The 26,230-nt window shown below is 42.4% G+C and overlaps 1 protein-coding gene across 1 annotated transcript in view; it reads right to left on the reverse strand.

The window, feature by feature from the left end:
* Positions 1-14,396, reverse strand: part of LOC118672946 (glutamyl aminopeptidase) — a 98,432-nt gene extending 84,036 nt beyond the window's left edge. Inside the window, exon 1 of the mRNA XM_036343135.1 lies at positions 13,569-14,396. Within this exon, the coding sequence (XP_036199028.1) occupies positions 13,569-14,173 (605 nt within the window). The 5' untranslated portion in view covers positions 14,174-14,396. The remainder of the gene's footprint in view (positions 1-13,568) is intronic.
* Between the last annotated feature and the right edge of the window lie 11,834 nt (positions 14,397-26,230).

Here is a 26,230-nt window from a genome sequence, read left to right on the forward strand (position 1 = left end):
TAAAATGTCCATACTACCCAAAGCAATCTATAAATTCAACGCACTTCCCATTAAAATACCAACGGCATACTTCAGAGATCTAGAACGAACTCTCCAAAAATTCATCTGGAATAAAAAAAGACCTCGAATAGCTGCAGCAATCCTGAAAAAGACCAAAGTAGGTGGGATCTCAATACCAGATATCAAGATGTATTACAAAGCCACTGTTCTCAAAACTGCCTGGTACTGGCACAAGAATAGGCATATAGATCAATGGAATAGAATAGAGAGCCCAGAAATCGGCCCGAACCAATATGCTCAATTAATATTTGACAAAGGAGGCAAGAACATACAATGGAGCCAAGATAGTCTCTTCAATAAATGGTGCTGGGAAAATTGGACAGATATATGCAAGAAAATGAAACTAGACCACCAACTTACACCATACACAAAAATAAACTCAAAATGGATAAAGGACTTAAATGTACGACAGGAAACTATAAAAATTCTAGAAGAATCCAAAGGCAACAAAATCTCAGACATATGCCGAAGCAATTTCTTCACTGATACAGCTCCTAGGGCACTTGAAACTAAAGAGAAAATGAACAAATGGGACTACATCAAAATAAAAAGCTTCTGCACAGCAAAAGAAACCATCAACAAAACAACGAGAAAACCCACTGTGTGGGAAAACATATTTGCCAATGTCATATCCGATAAGGGCCTAATCTCCAAAATTTATAGGGAACTCATACAACTTAACAAAAGGAAGATAAACAATCCAATCAAAAAATGGGCAAAGGACCTAAATAGACACCTTTCAAAAGAGGACATTCAGAAAGCCAAGAGACATATGAAAACATGCTCAAAGTCACTAATCATCCGAGAGATGCAAATCAAAACAACAATGAGGTACCATCTCACACCTGTCAGACTGGCTATCATCAACAAATCAACAAACGACAAGTGCTGGAGAGGATGTGGAGAAAAAGGAACACTTGTGCACTGCTGGTGGGAATGCAGACTGGTGCAGCCACTATGGAAGACAGTATGGAGTTTCCTTAAAAAACTGAAAATGGAACTCCCATTTGACCCTGTGATCCCACTTCTAGGAATATATCCCAAGAAACCAGAAACACCAATCAGAAAGGATATATGCACCCCTATGTTCATAGCAGCACAATTCACCATAGCTAAGATCTGGAAACAGCCTAAGTGCCCATCAGTAGATGAATGGATTAGAAAACTGTGGTACATCTACACGATGGAATACTATGCTGCTCTAAAAAGGAAGGAACTCTTACCATTTGCAACGTCATGGATGGAACTGGAGAGCATTATGCTAAGTGAAATAAGCCAGTCAATGAAGGAAAAATACCACATGATCTCACTCATTCATGGATAATAGAGACCATTATAAACTTTTGAACAATAATAGATACAGAGGCAGAGCTCCCTCAAACAGATTGTCAAACTGCAGCAGGAAGGCCGGGGAGGGTTGCGGGGCAGGAGGTAGGGGGGTAAGAGATCAACTAAAGGACTTGTATGCATGCATAGAAGCATAACCAGTGGACATAAGACATGGGGGGATAGGGGAGGCTAGGGGACTGTCTAGGGCGGGGGGATAAAATGGACACATATGTAATACCCTTTGTAATACTTTAAGCAATAAAAAAAAAAAAAAAAAAAAAAAGAAACTCAGAGATCCTGTACTTTAAAAATGAACCGAACAGTGTTGGAAATGTCTCTGTGTGGTGCCTTTGCTGGTCCTGTCAGTGAATGTTAATCACGGCAAACCCATGCAGCTACAGTAATCTGGACGTACATTGGTGTAGGCCAAGTGACACGAATTACCAAGAAGAGTTACAAAATGTGCCCTGTTATTTCTAAATTGTAGAACCAATATGATTTTATGGGGGAAATTCTCTTCTAAGAGTAAAACTTCCTAGATTCTAATCAGTCTTTAGCCCCTAATGTGTACTTGCACAAATCACAAAATCTACCATTCTCGGTGCCCTCATCTATGAAAGCTGGTTACCAAAGCACATCAGGCCTCTTCCCAGGGCTGGGAGGAGACAGAGGGCTAGGTCATGTGTAGTGATATTTGAAACTCTCTTAAAATGTGCATAATGGGATAGGATACACCTCATTCTATTTTCTTAAATTCTGGAAAGCTAGCTATGCTTCTTTTTTCTTTCTTTCTTTCTTTCTTTCTTTCTTTCTTTCTTTCTTTCTTTCTTTCTTTCTTTCTTTCTTTCTTTCCTTCTCTCTTTTCTTTCTTTCTTTGCTTTCTCACATAGCATATGCAACTTTAATCAACCAAAAGAAAAAGTCCCAAATGTATTTGCCACCACTTGGTGGAGACATCAACACTTCATTCACATCTTACAAAAAAAGGACATTCTAAGATTGACAACACTGTGAAACCAGTATTCAGACCATGTAGGCTCCACTCAATTGGTTAAGATCCTTCCATCCTGCACCCACACCAGATGCCTAGGCCCCCAAAACAGCTTTGCACAGAGTGCTCCCAAGTAAAGGCCTGTAACCAACCCGAAATCAGGAAGCAGAGTCCCAACCAGGCTGCCATCGTAGGTCCAGGCTTAGGTGAGCCTGACTCTGCTTTATGATGTAGCACCTTCCACACCAACAGACTTCAAAATTCATTCAGACACAAATATCTGTACTGGAACAATTTTTTTAATTTGTGTGTAAATACTATAGGAGATATAACAATTTTTTAAAATAACATTTTTCTCATGAACTCCTGTATGACTCAAAAGCTCCAATTTAAATATGCTAAATTCACCTGGCTGGCATGCCTTGGTGTTAACCTATGAACCAGTAAGTCACAGTTCGATTCCTGGTCAGGGCACATGCCTGGGTTGTGGGCTGTGCAGGAGGCAGCCAATCAATGATTCTCTCTCAACACTTATGTTTCTATCTCTCTCTCCCTCTCCCTTCCTCTCTGAAATCAATTATATATATGTTAAATTCCATCTAAAGTTACTAAAGTTACTAAAGTTTTGTGTATATATGCAAATTTGAAAAGGAGGCATATGAGAGAGCAGTACAAAACAATTTTAGACTACAACTTCTTTGGGGAGGTTTTATTCAGTGATTAAACTTTCCTTTTTACAATCAGCTGAATTGTGTTGCAAATTAATGCGGAAAGCCAGGCTAATAACACAGTATGTTCAAAAGTGACTGCTGGGTGTGTTCTGAATAATTACCATGCCAGGCAAAGGGGCTGAGGTAAACCACTTTCCCATGGGGCCTTGCTATGCTCTGTTAATAAGCCCCTTTCGAGGCCCAGCACATTAAAAATATAATTCTATGTAGCTTATTAATTTATAAAAGGGAAGAACACCCCTCTGACTTCTCTGAGTAAGTCACATCAACGTGACTTTAGAGAAAGCTAAAGAGAGAGGAAGTGATGATGCAATTCACTCTGAATCAACTTTTAAAAATTGAAAAAACAACAACACACTACTATCCCATAAGTCATCTGGCAGACTATTTCCAAGGAAGACTCTCAGGCTATATTCAGCAATTCGATGACTTAATCCAGCAAAATAAATAGCAAGGTCTAGGTCAGTGATGGCGAACCTTTTGAGCGCGGCGTGTCAGCATTTTGAAAAACCCTAACTTAACTCTGGTGCCGTGTCACATATAGAAATTTTTTGATATTTGCAACCATGGTAAAACAAAGACTTATATTTTTGATATTTATTTTATATATTTAAATGCCATTTAACAAAGAAAAATCAACCAAAAAAATGAGTTCGCGTGTCACCTCTGACATGCGTGTCATAGGTTTGCCATCACTGGTGTAGGTAAAAACCTTAAACAAAAGGCTTCTGGAGAAACCAAGATGGCAGCATAGGTAAACACCAGAGATTGCTGCCTCACACAACCACTTCAAAAATACAACTAAAAGACGGAACGGACATCACCCAGAACCACAGGAAGGCTGGCTGAGGGGAAATTCTACAACTAGAAGGAAAGATAAAAGCATACCGAAACTCAGAGGAGATGCGGTGCAGTGCGGAAGTAAAATACCAAGGTGTGGAGGTGCATGTGGAGCGGGCTGGTGGCTGAGGGCACGGTTGTCTTTTTCAATCGGGAGGGAGTCTCAGGCTCTGAGCTCCAGTTCTGGGTGAGTCTCTGGGGACCCAGACTCAAACGGGAGAAGCGGGACTATCTGGCATCGGTCAGAACTCAAGGGCAGCTTTCTCTCCGAGGTACTTGCAGCAATTGCTGGGACACTAAGAAGCAGAGCCTCTGAAGGCAGGACTGAGAGCAGCCATAACTGCTCGCTCCGCCCACCCTGTTGATCCCCTGGCACCCGCCCTGTCCAAGCCTTGAACACAGGCATTTGCTGGATAGCCTCAGGCAGAGGCTAGATTAGCACCTCCCTAGAGATCAGGACAGAAGTTCTCGCACTGCAGACACAGCTGATTCTCACAGCCCATTGGCCTGGAGGTCAAATCCCCCCCAGTGTTACCTACTACAATCAAGGCTTAACTACAACAAGACTGTGCACAAAGACCACAAGGGGATGCACCAAGAAAGCATAAAGAATGCGGAGACAAAGAAACAGGACACAAATGACAGAAATGGAGGAAAGCAAACTGCTGGATAGAGAGTTCAAAACCACACTTTTAAGGTGTTTCAAGAACTGTCTAGAAGCCGCAGATAAATTTAGTAAGGCCCTCGAAAAGACTAGTGAGACCCTCGATGTTGTGATAAAGGACCAACTAGAAATTAAGCATACACTGACTGAAATAATGAATATTATACAGAATCCCAACAGCAGACCAGAGGAGCACAAGAATCAAGTCAAAGATTTGAAATGCAAAGAAGCAAAAAACACCCAACCGGAAAAGCAAAATGAAAAAAGAATCCGAAAATACGAAGATAGTGTAAGAAGCCTCTGGGACAGCTTCAAGCGCACCAACATCCGAATTATAGGGGTGCCAGAAGAAGAGAGAGAGCAAGATATTGAAAACCTATTTGAAGAAATAATGACAGAAAACTTCCCCTACCTGGTGAAAGAAATAGATTTACAAGTCCAGGAAGTGCAGAGAACCCCAAACAAAAGGAATCCAAAGAGGACCACACCAAGACACATCATAATTAAAATGCCAAGAGCAAAAGACAAAGAGAGAATCTTAAAAGCAGCAAGAGAAAGAAAGTCAGTTACATACAAGGGCATACCCATACAACTGTCAGCTGATTTCTCAACAGAAACTTTGCAAGCCAGAAGGGAGTGGCAAGAAATATTCAAAGTGATGAATACCAAGAACCTACAACCAAGATTACTTTATCCAGCAAAGCTATTATTCAGACTGGAATGTCAGAAAAAGAGCTTCACAGATAAGGAAAAGCTAAAGGAGTTCATCACCACCAAACCAATATTATATGAAATGCTGAAAGGTATCCTTTAAGAAGAGGAAGAAGAAGAAAAAGGTAAAAATACAAATTATAAACAACAAATACATATCTATCAATAAGTGAATCTAAAAATCAAGGGAATACATAATCTGATGAACAGAATGAACTGGTGATTATAACAGAATCAGGCGCATAGAAAGGGAATGGACTGACTATTCTTGGGGGGGAAAGGGGTGTGTGGGATGCGGGAAGAGACTGGACAAAAATCGCACACCTATGGATGAGGACAGGGGGTGAGGAGTAAGGGCGGAGGCTGGGTGGGAACTGGGTGGAGGGGAGTTATGGGGGAAAAAAGAGGAACAAATGTAATAATCTGAACAATAAAGATTTAATTAAAAAGAAAAAACTATAGTTCCAAAAAGAATAAAATAAAAAATAAAATAAAATACTCTGGAGACGCTAAAAAAACAAAAACAAAAAACAACAACAACAAAAAAACACAAAAGGCTCTGACACAAGTGGGGCAGCCAAGGTTGCTACGTGTCAGTGCAGGCCAAAGTGAGTGTTCCACACGTTAAGAATGGAAGTTGGTCAGTGCAAAACAGCCCATCCCACTTATTCAGATTCCAACATGCTTTTGGTGGTTTGAATGAAACCGTTAATTATTTACCTTTATCTTCCAATTATCTTTCCCTATGTAGCAGACATGCAAGGCCAAGTAAATGTTTCATTGCTCCTAAAATAAATTACTAAGCTTCCTGCAACAAGTAAACAAGACCAAAAAAATGAATTCTTCATTGATAATGGATATACTGATAGCTCGACATAGCGATCTAAGAATATAATGAATAAACTGACATACACATCCACGCATGTGGGAATGTACCAAACACACTGACCTAAGACCATCCCACTGATTTCCTTTTTTACCATATTTCCACTTAACTCCTAAATCTTTATCACAAGCCTTCACCTTGTGCTACAGATTTATTTATCCAAATGCCTCCTAGACATCTTCCTAGATCTGATAGGCATTCAACACACCTGACACTGAACTTAAGACCTTCCCTTCTCAGTCTGGTTCTTCTCTTCTAAATAATGTGTGGCTATTGTTAAGATCAGGTATCTGGGACATCTAGGCCCATAAGTTTACCTTAACCCTCTGCATAGTCAGTTTGCAAATCCTAATTCCTTTCCTCCAAACTTCCTTCTCCATTGTGTCATCTTCTGTCTATCTTGAAGCCACTGTCCTACCTGATCTTCATCTCTTTCCTGGGTCATTGCACTGTCTCCCATATACCCATGTATGGATTTGGCTCTTTCCTTCACCATCCACTTCCAAATGGGGACCAGTTAATTTTTCCTGCATAATGCCTTTCATCCGCTATCCTTCCTTTCCTTTCTCATGGGTTTTCCAGAGTTATCTCTAGCTAACCTCTTCCTATAAACCTCTCCCACAAACTAATTTTCTCCCCACTCTACTCTTCTGACTTGGTGCCTTTCCTTTTTACTTGCTTTTTACCTTCTCAGTTTGCCTATTAAAATCCCACCATACTGTTAAAGTCAGTGTCAATCCTACCAATGTTCTGAGGACGATCCAGAAAACTCAAACTGGAAACCATCTGTCCTCCTTTTAAATCCTTGTAATTTCTATCAATTCCAATCATCTCAGTCCTTAAAGCATAAAGACCGTGTTCCTAAATTTACAAAGAAAATATATACCAATTCCATTTCCCTTCAACAAGATGGGCAGAAAACAAACAAGGAAAGTTTCCACCCTGATTTGGAAGGTAGAGATGTCATTGGTGGAAGCTGGACTCCTTCATGGGAAAGGGCCGTAGCCATGTGGCCTGGCCCCGCTTGTCGCCAGAGGACATTAGGAGTGGAGAAGCCGGTGTGAACTGTTCCCATATATTCATCCCATAATATTGGAGTGTTCAGTGTGTGCCAGACAGTGAACAAGAGAGGCTTGGCTTACTCTCAGAGACCCACGGAAGAGTCCAGTCACATAAGGTAGGAAAACCACACTATGGCAGTCTCTGAAAATTCTTATGGACACTGTCGGAAGAAAGCCTCTGAAAAGTCTCACCATTAAAAAACACACAGGAAATCCTATTGTATTTAATATTATTGCCCAAACTAATTTGGCCACAGTATCCCTCCCCTACTTTTGTCCTGGCAAAATCTATTGCTATCCCATGCAGCTAAAGCTCTGTGCGACACACTTTGGGAAATGCTGTGTAAAATTAGTTTAAATGCCAAGAAAGAAATGCTCAACTTGGGAGAGAAAAAAAATATATTGTTATATACTTGAAGATTTGAGTAGAGGGGACTCTGGGAAAAAAACAACTGAAAAGAGTGTGGGGGTTCGGGTGGTGTGGGCAAGGAAACATTTCAAAAGTTTCAATCCTTCTTAAGTGTTTTTTTTTCTCAGACCTTAAGAGAGTAGTAGGAAAAGTGACTTTTAAATTTTCCACACGTTCTCCTCCTAAGCAGACTACAAGTCTGTCCCCAGCAAGGTGACAGCTGGACATAGAGAACTCTAAGCTGGCTGGCCCTTCTTCTACAACTCTCCTTTACCTTAGCATTTTGAGGGAAAGAAGCTACTGAGTTCATTCATGTTTAATTTGCATTATGGCTGCAACAATAATACCCCAAACTGCCAATACTCAATCCTGGAGTTAAATTTTACATTAAGGCAAAATAGTCAGAGAATATGATTTTGATTGCATAAAGTGTATTACTACAGTGGTGCTTTAAATTGCAGGAGCTTCGAATATTACAAAGCTCAGTCTATAATGTGAAAGCATGGTGTTGCTCCAATGAATTCACTCTTGCCGTCCTTATATGGACAGTGATGGGAACCCCCAGAGGCCTGCATTGTCCAAAGGCTTAAAAGAAATGCATTTTTTCTCATATGTCTGAGATATTTCCTAACAAGCCAAACCAAAAGTATTCCATTGAGCCTAAATGAAGTTATTGAGTATGTGCCAGGGCTATTCCAAAGCGTGTATGCAGTGCACAACTGGCAGCATCCTGTGTAATATGAGAGCCTCAAAAGCTACCAATGAAAACAAACTCAGGAAGGCCAATCTTCCCTGAGAACCTAGCAGCACAGGCCTTCCTCACCAATCTTGTGACAGCATGGTGTTTGCTGCCCAACAATTAATACAACTGAGTTTCGGAATGTCAGCTCTCTCACACATATATTTTATGGCAAAATTAACTGGTGCGGTAAAATAATCCAAAGAATCAGAGTAATATATATTTTAGTATACAATGTATGGTTTTCTTAAATATATTTATATTGATTTCAGAGAGGAAGGGAGAGAAATACCAATGATGAGAATCATTGATCAGCTGCCCCCTTCACGCACCCTACTGGGGATCGAGCCCGCAACCCAGGCATGTGCCCCTGATCAGAACTGAACCCGGGACCTCTCAGTCTGCAGGGCAACTCTCTATCCACAGTGTGTGTCTTTTTAATTTATGAAATATGTAACAGAAATTTATTAATGGAACCTTGTTTCATATTTTTTTGGCCTTCCTATAATGTATAGAATTTTTATGAAATATTTTGATGGCTTTAATTGGATGAAATTTCTATTATTTTCACAACCTAGGAAGCAGTTTTAAAGTCTGAGAAATAGTAATTTTAAAGCTTTGACTCAATTTATACTAAAGAATTTTTAGTATCTCTTGAAGGCGGAATAGTATGCCTTTTCCTCCACCAAAGTGCAAACACTTTAAAAAATTATGTTACTGTTAGTGTGGCTCATAAAAGTAGGTACTTTCATGCATTGTTGGCGGAAATGTAATTTGGGACATACTTTTTGAAAGTTGGTTTGGAGACACACATAAATACATATGTGCATGCACGCGTCATATATAAGTGTGTCATATATTTGTGTGTACTAGTATATATATATATATATATATATATATATATATATATATGTATATATACATATGTAGTTTGGACCATTTTCCTAAAGAAATCTTAGAAAATGTTATACATTATTATAGAGATATTCATTACATTTTTACAGGTGTTTCTAGGTAAAACATAGGAGCAACTTAAATGCTCAGGCTTAATGGAACAATTGAATAAATTATATTCATACAATGAACTACCATGTATCCATTAAATCATATGGAAGAATAGCCAATGACTTGTTAAAGTGTTGATATATCCTAAAGGCTATTGCATAATGCTGTGCACAGCATAATAATGCCATGTTTATGTGTCCAGAAAAAAATGCTAAAAGAATATTTGCCTAAATATTAACAATGACTATACTTGAGCGATGGACTTATAAATGGATTTTTATATTTTCCTATAAAATGTTCCCTGTCTTCCAAGTTTTCTGTGGCAATGTGTATTTACACTATGTTCTTTTCTGACTTTTTTATAGTAATAAAATTCTGGAAACAACTCAAATGTGCATCAGGGAATTGGTTTTAAAAAATAGTGCATTCGTGCAGGGGAGTATTGTACCATTTTAAAAATCTGACTCTTAAAAATATTTAAGAATGAATAAGAAATGCTTATAATAAGTTAAAAAGGTATATAGATGGATTGCCATTTTGATCGCCTAGAAAAATGTTAGAATTACATTAACATGTTAATGGGGTTACCAATGAATGGTGGAAGCATTTATTGGCTCTTTTGATTTTCCTTTTTAATAATTTTCTATGCATTCAACATATGTAGTTTTTATAAACAGAAAAATGTAAACAATAAAGAAGTTTGTTTGGTTACTGTTAAGATACACCATCTATAGGAGCATGATGCCTTCACACTGCATCTCTACCCAATGTATCAGTGTCCTACACAGTAAGACAGGGACATTTCAATATTTTATTTTAGTACTTGGGTCTCTCTGACAAACAGAAAGAACTTTGGGTAAAATATTCGCTTTGCCCTATAAGATACTTAGAACAACATGGGAAAGGGATGTACAGTGATCTGGCCCCAGGTTCACATTTCTGAACTGTGATACTATGGTTTCTTACTCATTTACCTGTTCAGAATCTAAGTAGGCAAAGGTCAAAGCAATTTCAAGTTCAGTGACACTTCAGGTGTAGCCTTCCTCCTTGATACAAGGGCCACACCCACAGTGTGAAGGTTTTCTAAGATCATTGAGTTTATACCTTTAGTACAACTCTAGTGGCAGCCTCTGATTGATTGTCAAGGCAAGTAACATCTTTGTTGGACTCAGGAAATGAAGTTGTGTACACACACACACACACACACACACACTTGGAAGACTTTGGGGAAGAAAATGTTTTTATGTCCTTAATTATATATCTTTAATGTTGCAAAAAGCTTATAAGGCATTCACATGCATATTGCATCATGGGCAATAAGTCCAAAGATGTATCTATGTGCTGCCACTGATGTGTGGACTCAGTATTTATTGAAAGCTTATCTGTATATGATTCTGGCTAAATGAGATAAAGGACACAGTCCTGCCTTCATTCTTAGATGGAGTCACAAAAAACAGCTCCATGAATTTTACATACTCTTTCCATGTCTTTTCTCTAGTAAAATAGTCAAAATTATAATTGACATGTACTGACTTTCACTTAAATTGAGTGTAACAGCATTTTAAAGGTTCCGTTTAAAAATCATCGCCATGGGACCCACTAATATCGCCAGTGAAATTTGCCAAATACATGTATTTCAAAAATCTGAGTTAGTTTCTGGGAGAACCAAGATGGCGGCATAGGTTAACGCCGGAGTTTGCTGCTTTGAACAACTACTTCAAAAGTGAAACTAAAAGACAGAACGGACATCACCCAGAACCACAGGAACGCTGGCTGAGTGGAAGTCCTACAACTAGGAGGAAAGAGAAACACATACTGACACTCAGAGGAGGCACAGTGCTGAAGTCAAATTCTGAGGGGCGGAGTGCGCGGAGCGGGCTGGCGGCGGAGGGCGCGGTTGGCATTTTCAATTGGGAGGGAGTCGCAGACTCTGAGCTCCAGATACGGGCGAGTCTTTAGGGACCCTGACTCAAACGGGAGAAGCGGGACTGTCTGGCTTCGGTCAGAGCGAGTGCAGCTTTCTCTCTGAGCTTTGCAGCGGGTGCTGGGACTCAGAGAGGCAGAGCCCCTGGGGACAGGACTGAGAGCCGCCATAACTGCTCTCTCCGGCCCACCCTGTTGATCCTGTGCGACCCGCCCCGCCCAAGCCCTGCACACAGGCATTTGCCGGATAGCCTCAGGCAAACGCCAGATTAGCACCTCCCTAGAGGACAGAAGTTCTCTCACTGCTGACACAGCTGATTCTCATAGCCACTTGGCCTGGAGGTCAAACCCTCCCTGGAATTAGCTACAACAAGGTTTAACTATAAGACTGCGCACAAAGACCACTAGGGGGTGCACCAAGGAAGCATAACAAAATGCGGAGACAAAGAAACAGGACAAAATTCTCAATGGAAGATATAGAGTTCAGAACCACACTTTTAAGGTCTCTCAAGAACTGTTTAGAAGCCGCCGATAAACTTAATGAGATCTACAAGAAAACTAATGAGACCCTCGATCTTATATTGGGGAACCAACTAGAAATTAAGCATACACGGACTGAAATAACGAATATTATACAGACTCCCGACAGCAGACCAGAGGAGCGCAAGAATCAAGTCAATGATTTGAAATTCGAGGAAGCAAAAAACACCCAACCGGAAAAGCAAAATGAAAAAAGAATCCAAAAATGCGAGAATAGTGTAAGGAGCCTCTGGAACAGCTTCAAGCGTACAAACATCAGAATTATAGGGGTGCCAGAAGATGAGAGAGAGCAAGATATTGAAAACCTACTTGAAGAAATAATGACAGAAAACTTCCCCCACCTGGTGAAAGAAATGGACTTACAGGTCCAAGAAGCGCGGAGAACCCCAAACAAAAGGAATCCAAAGAGGACCACACCAAGACACATCATAATTAAAATGCCAAGAGCAAAAGATAAAGAGAGAATCTTAAAAACAGCAAGAGAAAGAAACTCAGTTACCTACAAGGGAATACCCATACGACTGTCAGCTGATTTCTCAACAGAAACTTTGCAGGCCAGAAGGGAGTGGCAAGAAATATTCAAAGTGATGAATACCAAGAACCTACAACCAAGATTACTTTATCCAGCAAAGCTATCATTCAGAATTGAAGGTCAGATAAAGAGCTTCACAGATAAGGAAAAGCTAAAGGAGTTCATCACCACCAAACCAGGATTATATGAAATGCTGAAAGCTATCCTTTAAGAAGAGGAAGAGGAAGAAAAAGGTAAAGATACAAATTATGAACAACAAATATGCATCTATCAACAAGTGAATCTAAGAATCAAGTGAATAAATAATCTGATGAACAGAATGAACTGTTGATTATAATAGAATCAGGGACATAGAAAGGGAATGGACTGACTATTCTTGGGGGGGAAAGGGGTGTGGGAGATGCGGGAAGAGACTGGACAAAAATCGTGCACGTATGGATGAGGACAGTGGGTGGGGAGTGAGGGCGGAGGGTGGGGCAGGAACTGGGAGGAGGGGAGTTATGGGGGGGAAAAAAGAGGAACAAATGTAATAATCTGAACAATAAAGATTTAATTAAAATTAAAAAAAAATCTGAGTTAGTTTCTACTAAATATTAAGGACCGGGCCCTGGCCGGTGTGGCTCAGTGATAGAGCGTCGGCTGGAGAACAAGGGTCGCGGGTTCGATTCAGGTCAAGAGCAGGTACCTGGGTTTCGGGTTCCCCTCCCCGACTGGGGCCCGTGCAGGAGGCAACTTGTGAATGCGGAGGCTCTCACATCGATGTTTCTCTCTCTTCTCTCCCCACTCCCTTCCAATTCCTCCAAAATCAAAGGAAAAAATATCCTCCAGTGAGGTTTAACAGAAATAAAATAATAGAAAGGACACGGTTTAGCATATAATAGTTTTCCCAAAGGAACAAAAGCCTTACACTGATTTTTCTTTTTTTTTTACACTCTGTGCAGTTCACTCAAAACTTTCAAATGTTATGATTCTGAACAGGCCCCAGGGCAAGACTTTGTGCCTCCCAGGAAAAACAGGCAGCGTGGACGCCAAGGATACACAGCAGACCAACGAACGAATGAAAAGGTGGAAAGCGATAAAGAAAGAAAAAAGAAACGGAAAGCAAGCATGTGAAATGAGGCGACAGAGAGCAAAAATTAATATTTACTTGATCTGCCCGTTCTCCACGTAGGTCGTCCTATAAAAGCCCACGAGCGAGCCGTTCAGCTGGCCGGCGAACTCCAGGGTCAGGCGGTAGAAGCCGTCGCGGGTCGGGGCCAGCTCCGCGTCGGCCTCCACCACCACGTACTCCTGCTTTCGGTACTCGAAGCAGCGCTGCACACCCACGGCCGCCCCGGAGGGCCCGCGCAGCGCGGGGAGCCGGCTGATCTTGGTCTCGCGGAGGTGCAGCCACAGGTGCCGGGTGGGCGCGCTCACGTTGATGGCGATGGTCACGGTGCCCGTGTACGTGTCCTGCTCCAGCACCGGCTTCACCTCCAGGTCGTAGTGCACCGGGCTGATGGAGTCCGGGAGCCTGAAGTTCTTCCAGCCCCCACTCTCATCCTCGCTGGCGGGGCAGACGCCCTGGTCCTGCGGAGGGCCGGAGGTGGGAGGCCCCTGGGTGGGGGCGCTTTCCGCGGGGTCACACGATCTGGTCAAGCCAACAGCGAGTCCGACGATCAAGCCTACGCCCACCACCACCGCGCAGATGATGGCCACATGTTTCCCTCTAATGCAGTATCTCTTGGAGTCGTCTCCCTCCGCAAAGTTCATCGTTGTTTCCAAAGACAAAGGCTGCTCCCGAAAGGATGTTAAAACTAACTGGCGGACGTCAGCAGACTTCCTTTTTTTAAAAAAAAAAAAAAAATGGGGGGAATGCCCTGGTTTGGGCAGCCTGTTTTCACTTTCCCCACACCTCTCTCTGGCTTCTCTCCCTGCACGTTTCCGCCAGCCACCCAAGGATGAATGCGGAGGAGGGATGGGGTGGGAGAGGAGCTGAGCGGGAGGGAGAGGACTGACGAGAAAATTGTCCCCGCTGCCTTATAAACAGCGCACCCCCACCCCACCCCTCGGGCGCTGGAGGGAGTTAAATATAAAACAGGACTTAGCTTATCAGGCAGCAGGAGGATGGTCCTTTGCCAAAGCTCTGTCAGCAGCTTTCTGGAGAACATTTGGGAAAGGGGTGTGCTGGCCATAGAAAAACTCAACCTTTGTCACCGGGTCTCTGCCTTCTTCCTGCTGTGCTCACGGTCTCTCTCTTCACCGAAGGGCTTCTTGAATTTCAGCTGTTTTATCAGGTAGCTTGCCAAAGAAGCCAAGTGTTTTCATTCTTTTCCTCATGTAATGTAAACATTCAGGTCCTATCTTTTGCCAAAATTCATGTCCTGGAATCGGATGTTCAGAGCGATGCATAGATTCAAGGACCACTTGGGGACTCAAGTGAGTATTTAATGAACAGGGGAGTTAGTAAAGCAGAGCCAGGTAGCCCTCAATGAGTACAGTGGATGCTGGATGGAAGAGAAGGGGAGACACGAAGAAATTAGCCAAAGCAGTCCTGGGCTTGAAAAGCCCAAGAGACGGAAGGGAGAAGGATTGGAAAGTCAGAACTCTAAGGAAGGTAAACTTGTTAGATAATCGTGTCAGATTAGATAAACTTATCTCTGCACTTTGCCTCCAAGGGAGATGTGCTTTAGATTTGGATGTGGTAGGTCACATTTGGAACAGATTCTGATGGGAAAGGAGGCCTGTTGGGAGACTCATTATTGCTTCTGAATGGTAAGGTCACGGGGAGAAATCACAAAATGACCTCCTTGTTAAAATGTAGGCACCTGAGCCTTCTCTATTAGTAGTGATACAATAATAATTATAAACATTTTGAAAACTTTCTATATGCTAGGTACTATACAAGAACTTCATGGAAGTTATTTAAATCTTTCCAACAACTCTGTAAGAGTGGTACACTTATGTTGCCTATTTTAAAAATGAGAAGACTGATATTTAAGAAGGTTAAGTCATTTGCTTAAGGTCAAACAACTGATAAATAGCAGAATTAAGGTTGGAACCCAGGTTGTCTGAATCCAAAGCCCATATATCTAACTCACTGCCTCCATTCTCTGAAGAAGAGAAATGTTTAACAGGGAGAAACGTTTAAAGGGTAAGTAACTATGAAAAACTTGATCAATATTTCCCAAAGTGCAATCCATGGATATTAATAGATATATTGGGGGCAAAAATAAAATAATGGGGACTAGCTATGCTTATGGGAAATATTAATCATGCTCTATTAACCATGATTGCCTTGTTCTGGTTAAAGAAAGGACATTCTAGCCTTAGCTGGTTTGGCTCAGTGGATAGAAGGGTCCTGTGGACTGAAGGGTCCTGGGTTCAATTCCAGTCAAGGGCACATACCCAGGTTGCTGGCTTGACCTCCAGTAGGTGACGTGCAAGAGGCAGCCAATCAATGATTCTCTCTCATCATTGATGTTTCTATCTCTCCCTCTCCCTTCCTCTCTGAAATCAATAAAAATATTTTTTTTTTTTAAAAAAAAAAAAAAAAAAAAAAGAAAGGACATTCTAACTTGGCTGGAAGTTGTATGCCCTCAGGAACTTGGACCTGGGAGTCAACCTTGGACCTAGCAATCAACCTTGGAACCATTCTCATTCAAGAACTGCCTATTATCATGGAAAGATTAACAACCTGATTGCCCAAACGATGGAGTCCCACTCCAGCCTCCCACTTCCCCATACCTGTAATCCCTACTTCCCCATGTAGTCTTTGTCCTACCTTATATAAGCAGCTGGCTTATGGGGGGCTGCAGAGCAGACTTTAGTGGATGACCTGCTGCTTTCCCATATTGCTGGCAGTATTTAAATAAATGCTCATATATGATTCAACCCTGTCTCTGCTTAATTGGCTCAAGTAGTGACAGGCAGCACGGACCCATTGGTTGTCCGATTACACTTACAGAGCAAGCAATGCTGGGTTAGAAAAAGTTATTAAGTTCTATCACTACCTTCCATTCTCTCAGAGCCTCCAGATGATATTACATATATTGTGAATGTCCCAGGCAGGATGTACTATTGAGTAGTTTCTACACTTAGTAGAAACATTTGTCAGTGTTTATTCTATATCTATTGATATGATAATATGATTTATATTTTTTTATTTTGATAATGTGGTAATCAGAATAATTGATTTGCAAAGATTGTACCAACTTTGCATCCCAACAATAAATCCCACTTGATTGTGGCATATGTCTTTTTTAATGTATTATTGAATTTGGCTAATATTTTGTTGAGAATTTTTGCATCAAAGTTCATCAGTGATATTGGCCTATAACTTTCTTTTTTAGTGTCTTTTTCTGATTTTGGTATATAGTAATGCTGGCCTCATAAAATGAGTTAGGTAGCCATCTCTCTTCTTCAATTTCTTGGAATAGTTTGAGAAGTATAGGTATTAATTGTTGGAATGTTTGGTAAAATTTACTTATGAAGCCATCAGGTCCATAACTTTTGTTTTTTGGAGGGTTTTTTTGGTTACCAATTCCATTTCATTAGTAGTTATGTGGACAAAAGGGGCCACATGCTAACCTGACAAGCTCAGGGAAGGCCTGCACGGCAGTCTTGCAAACTCAAAGACCTGAAGTAACCACAAAGGATGGTCTGACATTAAACTTTAATTAAAGCAGTTATGGTGGGTAGTCATCTCCTAGGTGTTAATCTTCCCTGACAAGGTTAATCTTTACCTTAACTGAGCTTATTGTCTTTTTGACTGTATTATAACATATCATTGAAATATCAGGGTAACAACCCCCCCCCCCCCCCCCACCGACTCCTCAGGCAACCAAATGCCCTGGGTGCCAGGACAGATACCACAAATTCCTTCACTGTTATTGTTATCATGTTGATTGTTGACTGTTAACTATCCTGTACCCACTAAATAAAAGAAGTATATATCTTATCATTTTACTCTTTATCCAATCCCAGAGGTTTCCTTGCTTTGCTTTCTCCCGCCTCTCTAATCTATCAGCAATTGATTTCATGTAACCCACTTACATCTCCTCCTTTTGATTGCAATGTATAAAAATAGATGAAAAACGCCATTCTCTGAAGCATTATTCCAATCCGTTGAGATTCTGCTTCCCAGCAATTATCAACAGTTTGACTCAAATAAACTCACAAAAATTCTTTACAGGTTTGAATGTTTTTACGTTACCAGTTATAAGTTTGTCTGATTTTCTGTTTCTTCCTAACTCAGCCTTGGAAGATTCTATGTTTCTAGGAATTTACCCATTTTTTTCCAAGATGTCTAATTTGTTGGTGTATAATTGTAGTGTTTCCTTATAATCCTTTGCATTACTTTGGTGTCAGTTGTTCTATTTCCTCTTTCATTTCTGATTTTATTTATTTGGGCCCTCTCTCTCTTTTTTTTGTTGAGTCTGTATAGGCTTACCAATTGTGTTTACTCAAAGAACCAGCTCTTGGTTTCATAGATTGTTTCTATTGTTTTTTTCTTTTCTTTTTTAGACTAATTTATTTAAGTGTAAGTCTAGATTGTTTCCTTGAGATTTTTCTAGATTCTTAAGGTAGGCTGGTAATGTTATGAATTGCACTCTTAGAACTGCTCTGGCTGAATCCCATAGAGTTTGGATCATTGTGTTTTTATTTTCATTTGTCTCAAGGTATCCTTTGATTTCTTTCTTGATCTTGTTGCTAACCCATTGGTTAGTAGTATATTATTTAGCTTCCACATGTTTGTGCATTTTTCAGTTTTCTCGTAATTGATTTCTAGTTTCATATGATTGTGATCAGAAAAGGTGCTTTATATGATTTGTCTTCTTAAATTTTTGTGGCCTAACATGCGGTCTATCCTTGAAAATGTTTTATGTGCACTTGAAAATACTGTATATCTGCTACTTTTGGGTGAAATGTCCTAAAAGATTAATTAAGTTCCTGTGATCTAAATGTGTTAATTAAGGCCCTTGTGGCCTTGCTGATTTTCTGTCTGGATGATCTATCCATTGATATCAGTAGGGTTTAAAGTCCTATACGGTGACTCCATTGCTGTCCTTCCCTCCCTTTATGGCCGTCATAATTTGCTTTATATATTTAGGTGCTCCCATGTTGGGTGCATAAATGTTTATGATATTTATATCCTCTTGTTTAATTTATTCCTTTATCATTTTGAAATGCCATTCTTTGTCTCTTGTTGGAGCCCTTGTTTTAAAGTCTATTTTGTTTGATATAAATATTGCTACCTCAGCTTTTTTTCCCCTTTCAATTTGCATGAAATCTCTTTTTCAAACCCTTTACTTTCAGTCCGTGTGTCTTTTGATCTGAAGTGGGTCTCTTGTAGGCAACAGATATTCAAGTCTTGTTTTCTTTGCCCATTCAACCACCTTATGTCTTTTTGTTGTTGTTAATCCTCACCTGAGGATATTTTCCCACTGATTTTCAGAGAGAGAGAGTGGAAGGGAGGGGGAGAGACAGAGAAACATTGATATGTGAGAGACACATCATGTGCCCCACCCAGAGTGAGAGATGGAGCTTACAACAGAAGTACATGCCCTTGACTGAAATCAAACCAGGAACCCTTCAGTCTGTGGGCTGACACTCTACCCACTGAGCAAACTGGCTAGGACCCATCTTATGCCTTGTTATTGGAGCATTTACACCATTTACATATATAGTAATTATTGATAGGTATGTAGTTATTGCCTATTATTAATTACTAGAGGCCCAGTGCACAAAAATTTGTGCACTCGGTGGGGAGGGGGGGGGGTCCCTCAGCCTGGCCTGTGCCCTCTCACAGTCTGGGACCCCTCAGGAGATAATGACCTGCTGGCTTAGGCCTGCATCCGGGTGGCAGAGGGCAGGCCCAATCCCTAGGTGCAGCCCCTGGTCGGGCTCAGAGCAGGGCCAATTGGGGAGTTGGGGTGCCGCCCCCTGTCATGCACAGAGCAGGGCAGATCTGGAGGTTGCGATGCCACCCTCAGTCATGTTCAGGGTAGGGCCGATTGGGGGGTTGGGGCTCCGTACCCTTTCATACACAGAGCAGGGTCGATCAGGGGGTTGGGGCGCTGCACCCTGTCACACTCAGGGCAGGGCCGATGGGGAGGTTATGGCTCTACTCAGTCACACACAGAGCAGGGCCAAGGGGGGCGGTTGGGGCACCACCCTCTAACATCCACAGAGCAGGGCCGATCAGGGGGTTGGGGCGCTGCCACTGTCACACTCAGGGCAGGGCCGATCAGGGAGTTGGGGAGCTCCCCCTTATCAGGCACAGAGTAGGACCGATCAGGGGGTTGGGGCGCCACACCCTGTCACACACAGAGCCGCAGGGCGATCAGGAGGTTGGGGAGCTCCACCCTATCAGGCACAGAGCAGGGCTGATCAGGGGGTTGGGGCACCTTCCCCTGTCACGAACAGAGCAGGGCGGATAGGGAGGTTGTGGCCCCACCCCCTGTCACACACAGAGCTGCAGGGTGATCAGGGGGTTTGGGCGCTGCCCCCTGTCACGCTGATCCCGATGCTGGGAGGCCTTGCGGCTCCGCTGATCCGGGTGCTGGGAGGCATATTACCCTTTTACTATATAGGATAGAGGCCTGGTGCATGGGTGGGGGCTGGCTGGTTTGCCCTGAAGGGTGTCCTGGATCAGGGTGGGGGTCCCGCTTGGGTGTCTGGCCTGCCTGGATGAGGCGATGATGGCTGTTTGCATCTGGTCACACCCCCTTCAGGGTGGGGGTCCCCACTGGGGTGCCTAGCCAGTCTGGGTGAGGGGCTGAGGGCTGTTTTCAGGCTGGTGGGTGACTGAAGCTCCCAACCTCTCCTTTTTTCCTTTTTTTTTTTTTTTTTATTCTTGGATTTATGGCTGTCACTGGAGCCGAGAGCCGGCTTTAGCTGTGAGAACTCACTGCTGAAAGCAGGTTTCTGGACTTTGTTTACTTTCTGTATTTGAAACTTTGTTAAGACTCCAGCTCTGATATCCCGGCTGACTGAAAACAGGTTTCTGGGGTTTTGTTTAGCTCCTATATTTGTAACAATCTTTCTTAGCAGCTCAGAGCCCAGCAGCGTCAGGCGGGGAACATTGGAGTCCTCCGTCACTGAAGCAAGCAAGCCTCATGTTCGCGTCAGTAGCCTGGCTGCCGGCCGCCATCTTGGCTGGCAGTTAATTTGCATATCGCCCTGATTAGCCAATGGGAAGGGTAGCGGATGTACGGCTAATTACCATGTTTCTCTTTTATTAGATAGGATTTTATGTTTGTTTTTGTAGTTTTGCTGTATTCCTTTCTTATCCTCTTGCTTCTTTCTCTCGTATTAACGACTTCCTATAGCATTGTGTCTGGATCCTTTTTCTTCATTTCTTTGATATCTTTTGTAGATTTTGGTTTGTGGTTGTCTTGTGCTTCCTATATACCAAGCTATGTTTATATCAGTCTATATATATATAAAGTTAATGGTTGCTTAAGTTTGAACACATTCTAAAATAGCTAGACTCTTATCCCATCTACATTTATATTATTATTATTTTTTACTTCTTTTTTTTTTAAGGTGATAAAGAAGACTTTATTCAATAGAGAATAACAGTGGGGTGTTGCAGTAGGGGAGACAGATCAGGTTCAACCCCAAATGCAATAAGGTTAAGTGGAGATGTATAGCCAAGGATCAGGGTAGGTGCAGTGGATGGAATATGACTAAGAGAAAATATTAGAGGCATAAATAGAATTGGGAACTAACTATAATTATAAGAAACTAGAGGCCCAGTGCACAAAAATTTGTGCACTCGGGGGGGAGGGGGGTCCCTCAGCCCGGCCTGTGCCCTCTCGCAGTCTGGGACCCCTCAGGAGATAACGCCCTGCTGGCTTAGGCCAGCTCCCAGGTGGCAGAGGGCAGGCCCAATCCCTAGGTGCAGCCCCTGGTCGGGCTCAGAGCAGGGCCAATTGGGGAGTTGGGGCGCCGCCCCCTGTCACGCACAGAGCAGGGTCGATCAGGGGGTTGGGGAGCTCCCCCCTGTCACGCAGAGAGCAGGGCTGATCAGGGGGTTGAGGAGCTCCCCCCTGTCACACACAGAGCAGGGCGGATCAGGGGGTTGGGGCGCCGCCACTCTCACACTCAGGGCAGGGTCGATGGGGAGGTTATGGTTCTACTCAGTCACACACAGAGCAGGGCCGATCAAGGGGTTTTGGTCGCTGCCCCCTGTCATGCTGATCCCGGTGCTGGGAGGCATATTACCCTTTTACTATATAGGATAGAAGCCTGGTGCACAGGTGGGGGCCGGCTGGTTTGCCCTGAAGGGTGTCGTGGATCAGGGTGGGGGTCCCCACTGGGGTGCCTGGCCAGCCTGGGTGAGGGGATGAGGGTCGTTTTCAGGCTGACGGGTGACTGAAGCTCCCAACCTCTCCTTTTTTCCTTTTTTTTCATTCTGGGCCAGCTTTAGGTCTGAGGCTTGGCTCCAGCTATGAGACTTCTGCTGCTGAAAGCAGGTTTCTGGCCTTTGTTTACCCTTCTGTATTTGAAACAATGTTGCGGTCCTGCTGGCTGAAGTCCGGGGTTTTGTTTAGCTTCTATTTTTGTAACATAGTTGCTTAGAGTGCAGCTGAGAGGCTGGCAAGGCAGGCGGGGAAGCTTTGGCTTCCTCCATCACTAAAGCAAACAAGCCTCATGTTAGTTTCCAACTGCCTGGCTGCCGGCCACCATCTTGGCTGTCAGTTAATTTGTATATCTCCCTGATTAGCCAATGGGAAGGGTAGCAGTCGTATGCCAATTACCATGTTTCTGTTTTATTAGATAGGATACTAGAGGCCTGGTGCATGAAATTTGTGCATGGGCGGGGGTCCCTCAGCCCAGCTTTCATCCTCTCCAATCTGGGAACCCTCAAGGGATGTCTGACTGCCCATTTAGGCACAATCCCACAGTCGGACATCCCTCTCACAATCCAGGACTGCTGGCTCCCAACCACTCACCTGCCTGCCTACCTGATTGCCCCTAACCGCTTCTGCCTGCCAGACTTATCACCCCCTAACCACTCCCCTGCCAGCCTGATTGATGCCTAAATGTTCCCCTGCCGGTTGCCCCCAACTGCCCTCCCCTGCTGGCCATCTTGTGGCCACATGGAGGCAGCCATCTTATGTGTTGGAGTGATGGTCAATTTGCATACTGGTTGTGACTAATTAGCATATCAAGACTAATTAGCATATCCCTCTCTTATTATTGTGTTGGATTGATGGCCAATTTGCATACTGGTTGTGAGTAATTAGCATGTCCAGTCATGACTAATTAGCATATCTGAGCTAATTAGCATATCCCTCTCTTATTATATAGGATTAATCATGTTCTGTTAATTATGATTGCTTTGTTCTGATCATCAAATCAGTTGTTGATTCTCTCCAATGTATTCGTTATCATTATTGTATTCTTTATTTTTGACTGATTCTTTTTTGTTTTCTATCTCCATTTTTATGTTTTCTATCTCTGTTAAATTTTTCAACGTGTTCATTTTTCTTCTCCTAAGTTCACTGAGTATCTTTATAATCAGTGTTTTAAACTCCACCGCTAGTAGAATATTGCTTGACTCCATTTCATTTAGTTCTTTTTCTGGAGTTTTGACCTGTTCTTTAAATTTGGGACATGTTTCTTTGTCTCCTCAATTCGGCTGACTCCCTGTGATTGTTTTTATGCATTAGGTAGATCTGTCATGTCTTTTGGTCTTGGCAGAGTGGCCTTATGTAGTAGGTGTCCTGTGGGGTCAATTGGTGCAGTCTCTCTGGTCACCTGAGCCAGGTGTTCCAGGAGTGTCCCTTGTGTGGGGGTTCTGTGTGCCCTCATGTTGTAGTTGAGCTCTGATTGCTGTTGGCATGTCAATAGGTGGGATGGACCCTCAGGTTGACTGACTGAGAGGAATGGCCTTGACTCCAGGGGATGAGCTTTTTTATAGGGGCCGACCCTACAAAGTAGGATTCACTTCAGTGGGCGTCTGGTGCCTGCTGAGTCTGCCCTTTGGGGGCTTCATTGGTGGGGCTGGTTGGCTTGTGCTCTGGTGTGGTCTGAAGCTGGCCACTACGTGTGTTGGTTCTGGGCCCTCTTGGGAGTGTCTCTTGTGCAGGCCCAGTTCAGCCAGTCTGCGCCCCCCAGGGCCACCTGGTAGGAGCTACGAAGTGATTGGTTTCCACCTGTGTTGGGCTTGGAACCGATGCTAGTGTCAAGGTTTGGTGCCTTTTTGCAAGTAGTATGGGGCACACTTAGGGCAGCCTTTGCTTGTTTGGTGTTTTAGGACCTTTGAGAGATTTTAGGAAAGTTTGTAGCTTGAACTGATTTTAGGAAAGTCTGTTACTTGAGTGGAAAAGCTGCTGGAAATAGTTCAGTTTGGGCATGCAAGTTGAGTGGGGCAGTGTCTCAGGGAATCATCGGGGTGTAGCAAATGATGTCAGCCAAGTTAATTGAGAGCTCAAATTTGGTGTCCATATGGGCTGGGTTGGGAGAAAACTCAGCAAAAGAAGAATGGCACCTGCTGGCTCTTCTGTCCCCAGAGAGAGATGCCCTGACCTTTCCCTTCTAGCTCTTGCTCTAAATACAGTCAATTCAGTTCCTTCCCATATGTCCCTGCTGCTTTTCAAACTATGGCCCCAGCATTGGAGCTCAGAGTGAGTAAGCCTGTGCTTAGGTCCTTTAATACCTGCAGCGCCCAGGTATCCAGCAGCCCTCCATCTCACTGAGATGCAATCCACTCTGGTTTTCACAGCCAGGTGTAATCAGGAATTTTCTTCCCAGCACTGATACCTCAGGCAGGGGACCCCAATATGGAATCAGTTTCCCTCACTTCTTAGGGGAAACCTCCTCAGCCGAGACACCCCTCCCGTTTCTTAACCACCACACCGTGAATGGGAAACCTGTCTGCCCCTATCTTTACCATCTTATTAGTCTCCATGTGGCTTCTTCTTTATATCCTTAGTTATAGGAATTCAGTTATACGTGGTTCTCAGTGATAGTTGTTCTGTAATTTTGTTGTTATTTTGGTGTAGTTGTGGGAAGAGGAGAAAGCAGAAGCCTAATATTTACTTTTCAACATATATATACTGGACAAAAAATCGTAAGATAAACGAAAATGTGGACATTAAAGGAAATATTAGTAAGTGCTCTGACATGCATGTATGTAAATCTCTGCTTTGCTCCTAGTAAGTAGAGGTTTTGAAGTATTCAGAAAAGCAAGAAAAATAAAATGAAAGGATTTATTTTCCTATAATTTTAAATTGCTTTTCTATTGGGTTCTCCAATGTGCAATAATACAGTGGGAGACAGCGGCAGGATAGAGAAACAGCAGGAGAAAAATAGTAGCGATAATGTAGTCTAGATTTCCATAGTTCTAAAGAATTTCAAATTTATCTTTTTTATTTTATGTTTAATTTTATTTTATGCTTAATTCACTCAATACTTTCTCTCAGCCTTTGTAGTATCAAAATTCTTGGCGATATTTTCTTTTCTCTCTTCTGCCTGCAGCAGTCTGCAAATGCAATGTTGATGTGGGGTAAATATCCCACCCAGTGTTCTTTTATCCCATAAGGAGTCCAAGAGCATTATACTAGCAATGATGATTTTGGATCATGTTTCCCACAAGATTTCTAATAGCTACAGTCTCCACGTTAAGTGATAGTATTTCTTTCAGAGGAAAAGCCTGTAATTTTCCAATCTTCATTTATTATCACTGGCTGTTTTATTTGAAAATGTCTTTATTACCACATTAATCTTAACAAATAAAGTTGTCTTTAATTTTTGTTTTCTTTGGTAATAAAGATGTTAACTGTAATATGATGATAAAAGTCTTCCATGGGAGTATTAGGAATGTCATTTCTTCTGTTGTTGTACCCTTTTCTTGGCATTTCTTCCATTTTTCATTTATCACTCTTTAGTATGCTTTTGTCTTAAGGTGAAAAATGGTTCCCCCATTCCCCCACCAAAGACATTCATATCCTAATGTCTGGAATCTGTAAATGTTACTTTATATGTTTTGTTTTGTTTTTTGTTTTTTTAAAAGGTCTTTGCAGATTAAATTAAGAATCTTGGGCCCTGGCCAGTGGAGCTCAATTGGTTGGATCAACGTCCCATGCAGCAAAGTTCCTGGTTGGGGCACATGCCTGGGTTGCAGGTTCGATCCCAGGTTGGGGGGTGTGCAAGAGGCAATCAATCGATGTTTCTCTCTCTGTGTCTCTCTCTCTGTCTCTGTCTCTCTCTCTCTGTCTCTCTCTCTTTTCCCCTTCCTTCCTCTTTCTCTAAAAATCAAGGGAAGCATGCCCTCAGGGAAGCACTGAAAAAAAAAATAAACCACAATCAACTGACTCACTTAAAAAAAAAAAAGTAAGAATCCTGAGATGGGGAGATTAGAGTGGAATTATCTGGTATCAGAGTGGGTCCTAAACACAATCTCCTGTGTTGTTGTAAAAGGAAGGCAGGGAGAGATTTGAAGATGACTGTCTTAAAGATTGGAGTGATGCATCCACAAACCTAGGAATGCTGGCAGCCACCAGAAGGTGGAAGAAGCAAGGAAGAGATTCTCCCCTACAGCTTCTGAAAAAAAAAAAAAGTGTGGCTCCGCTGACACCCCATTGTGGCGCAATATTGATTTTGGACTTAAAAAATGTGATAGAATAAGTTTGTTATTTTAAGCCATGAAGCTCGTAGTAATTTGTTACAGTAGCCACAGAAAATGAATACAGTAGTGTTTATGTATTCATTCCACACAACTTTATTGGGAAACACATCTTGCCAGGTATTTCAACTGATGAAAAAGCACTAAATAAAAATACACATTGCCGAAACCGGTTTGGCTCAGTGGATAGA

This window comes from Myotis myotis, unplaced genomic scaffold (genome assembly GCF_014108235.1).
Source record: "Myotis myotis isolate mMyoMyo1 unplaced genomic scaffold, mMyoMyo1.p scaffold_m19_p_1, whole genome shotgun sequence".
Classification (NCBI taxonomy): Eukaryota; Metazoa; Chordata; class Mammalia; order Chiroptera; family Vespertilionidae; genus Myotis; species Myotis myotis.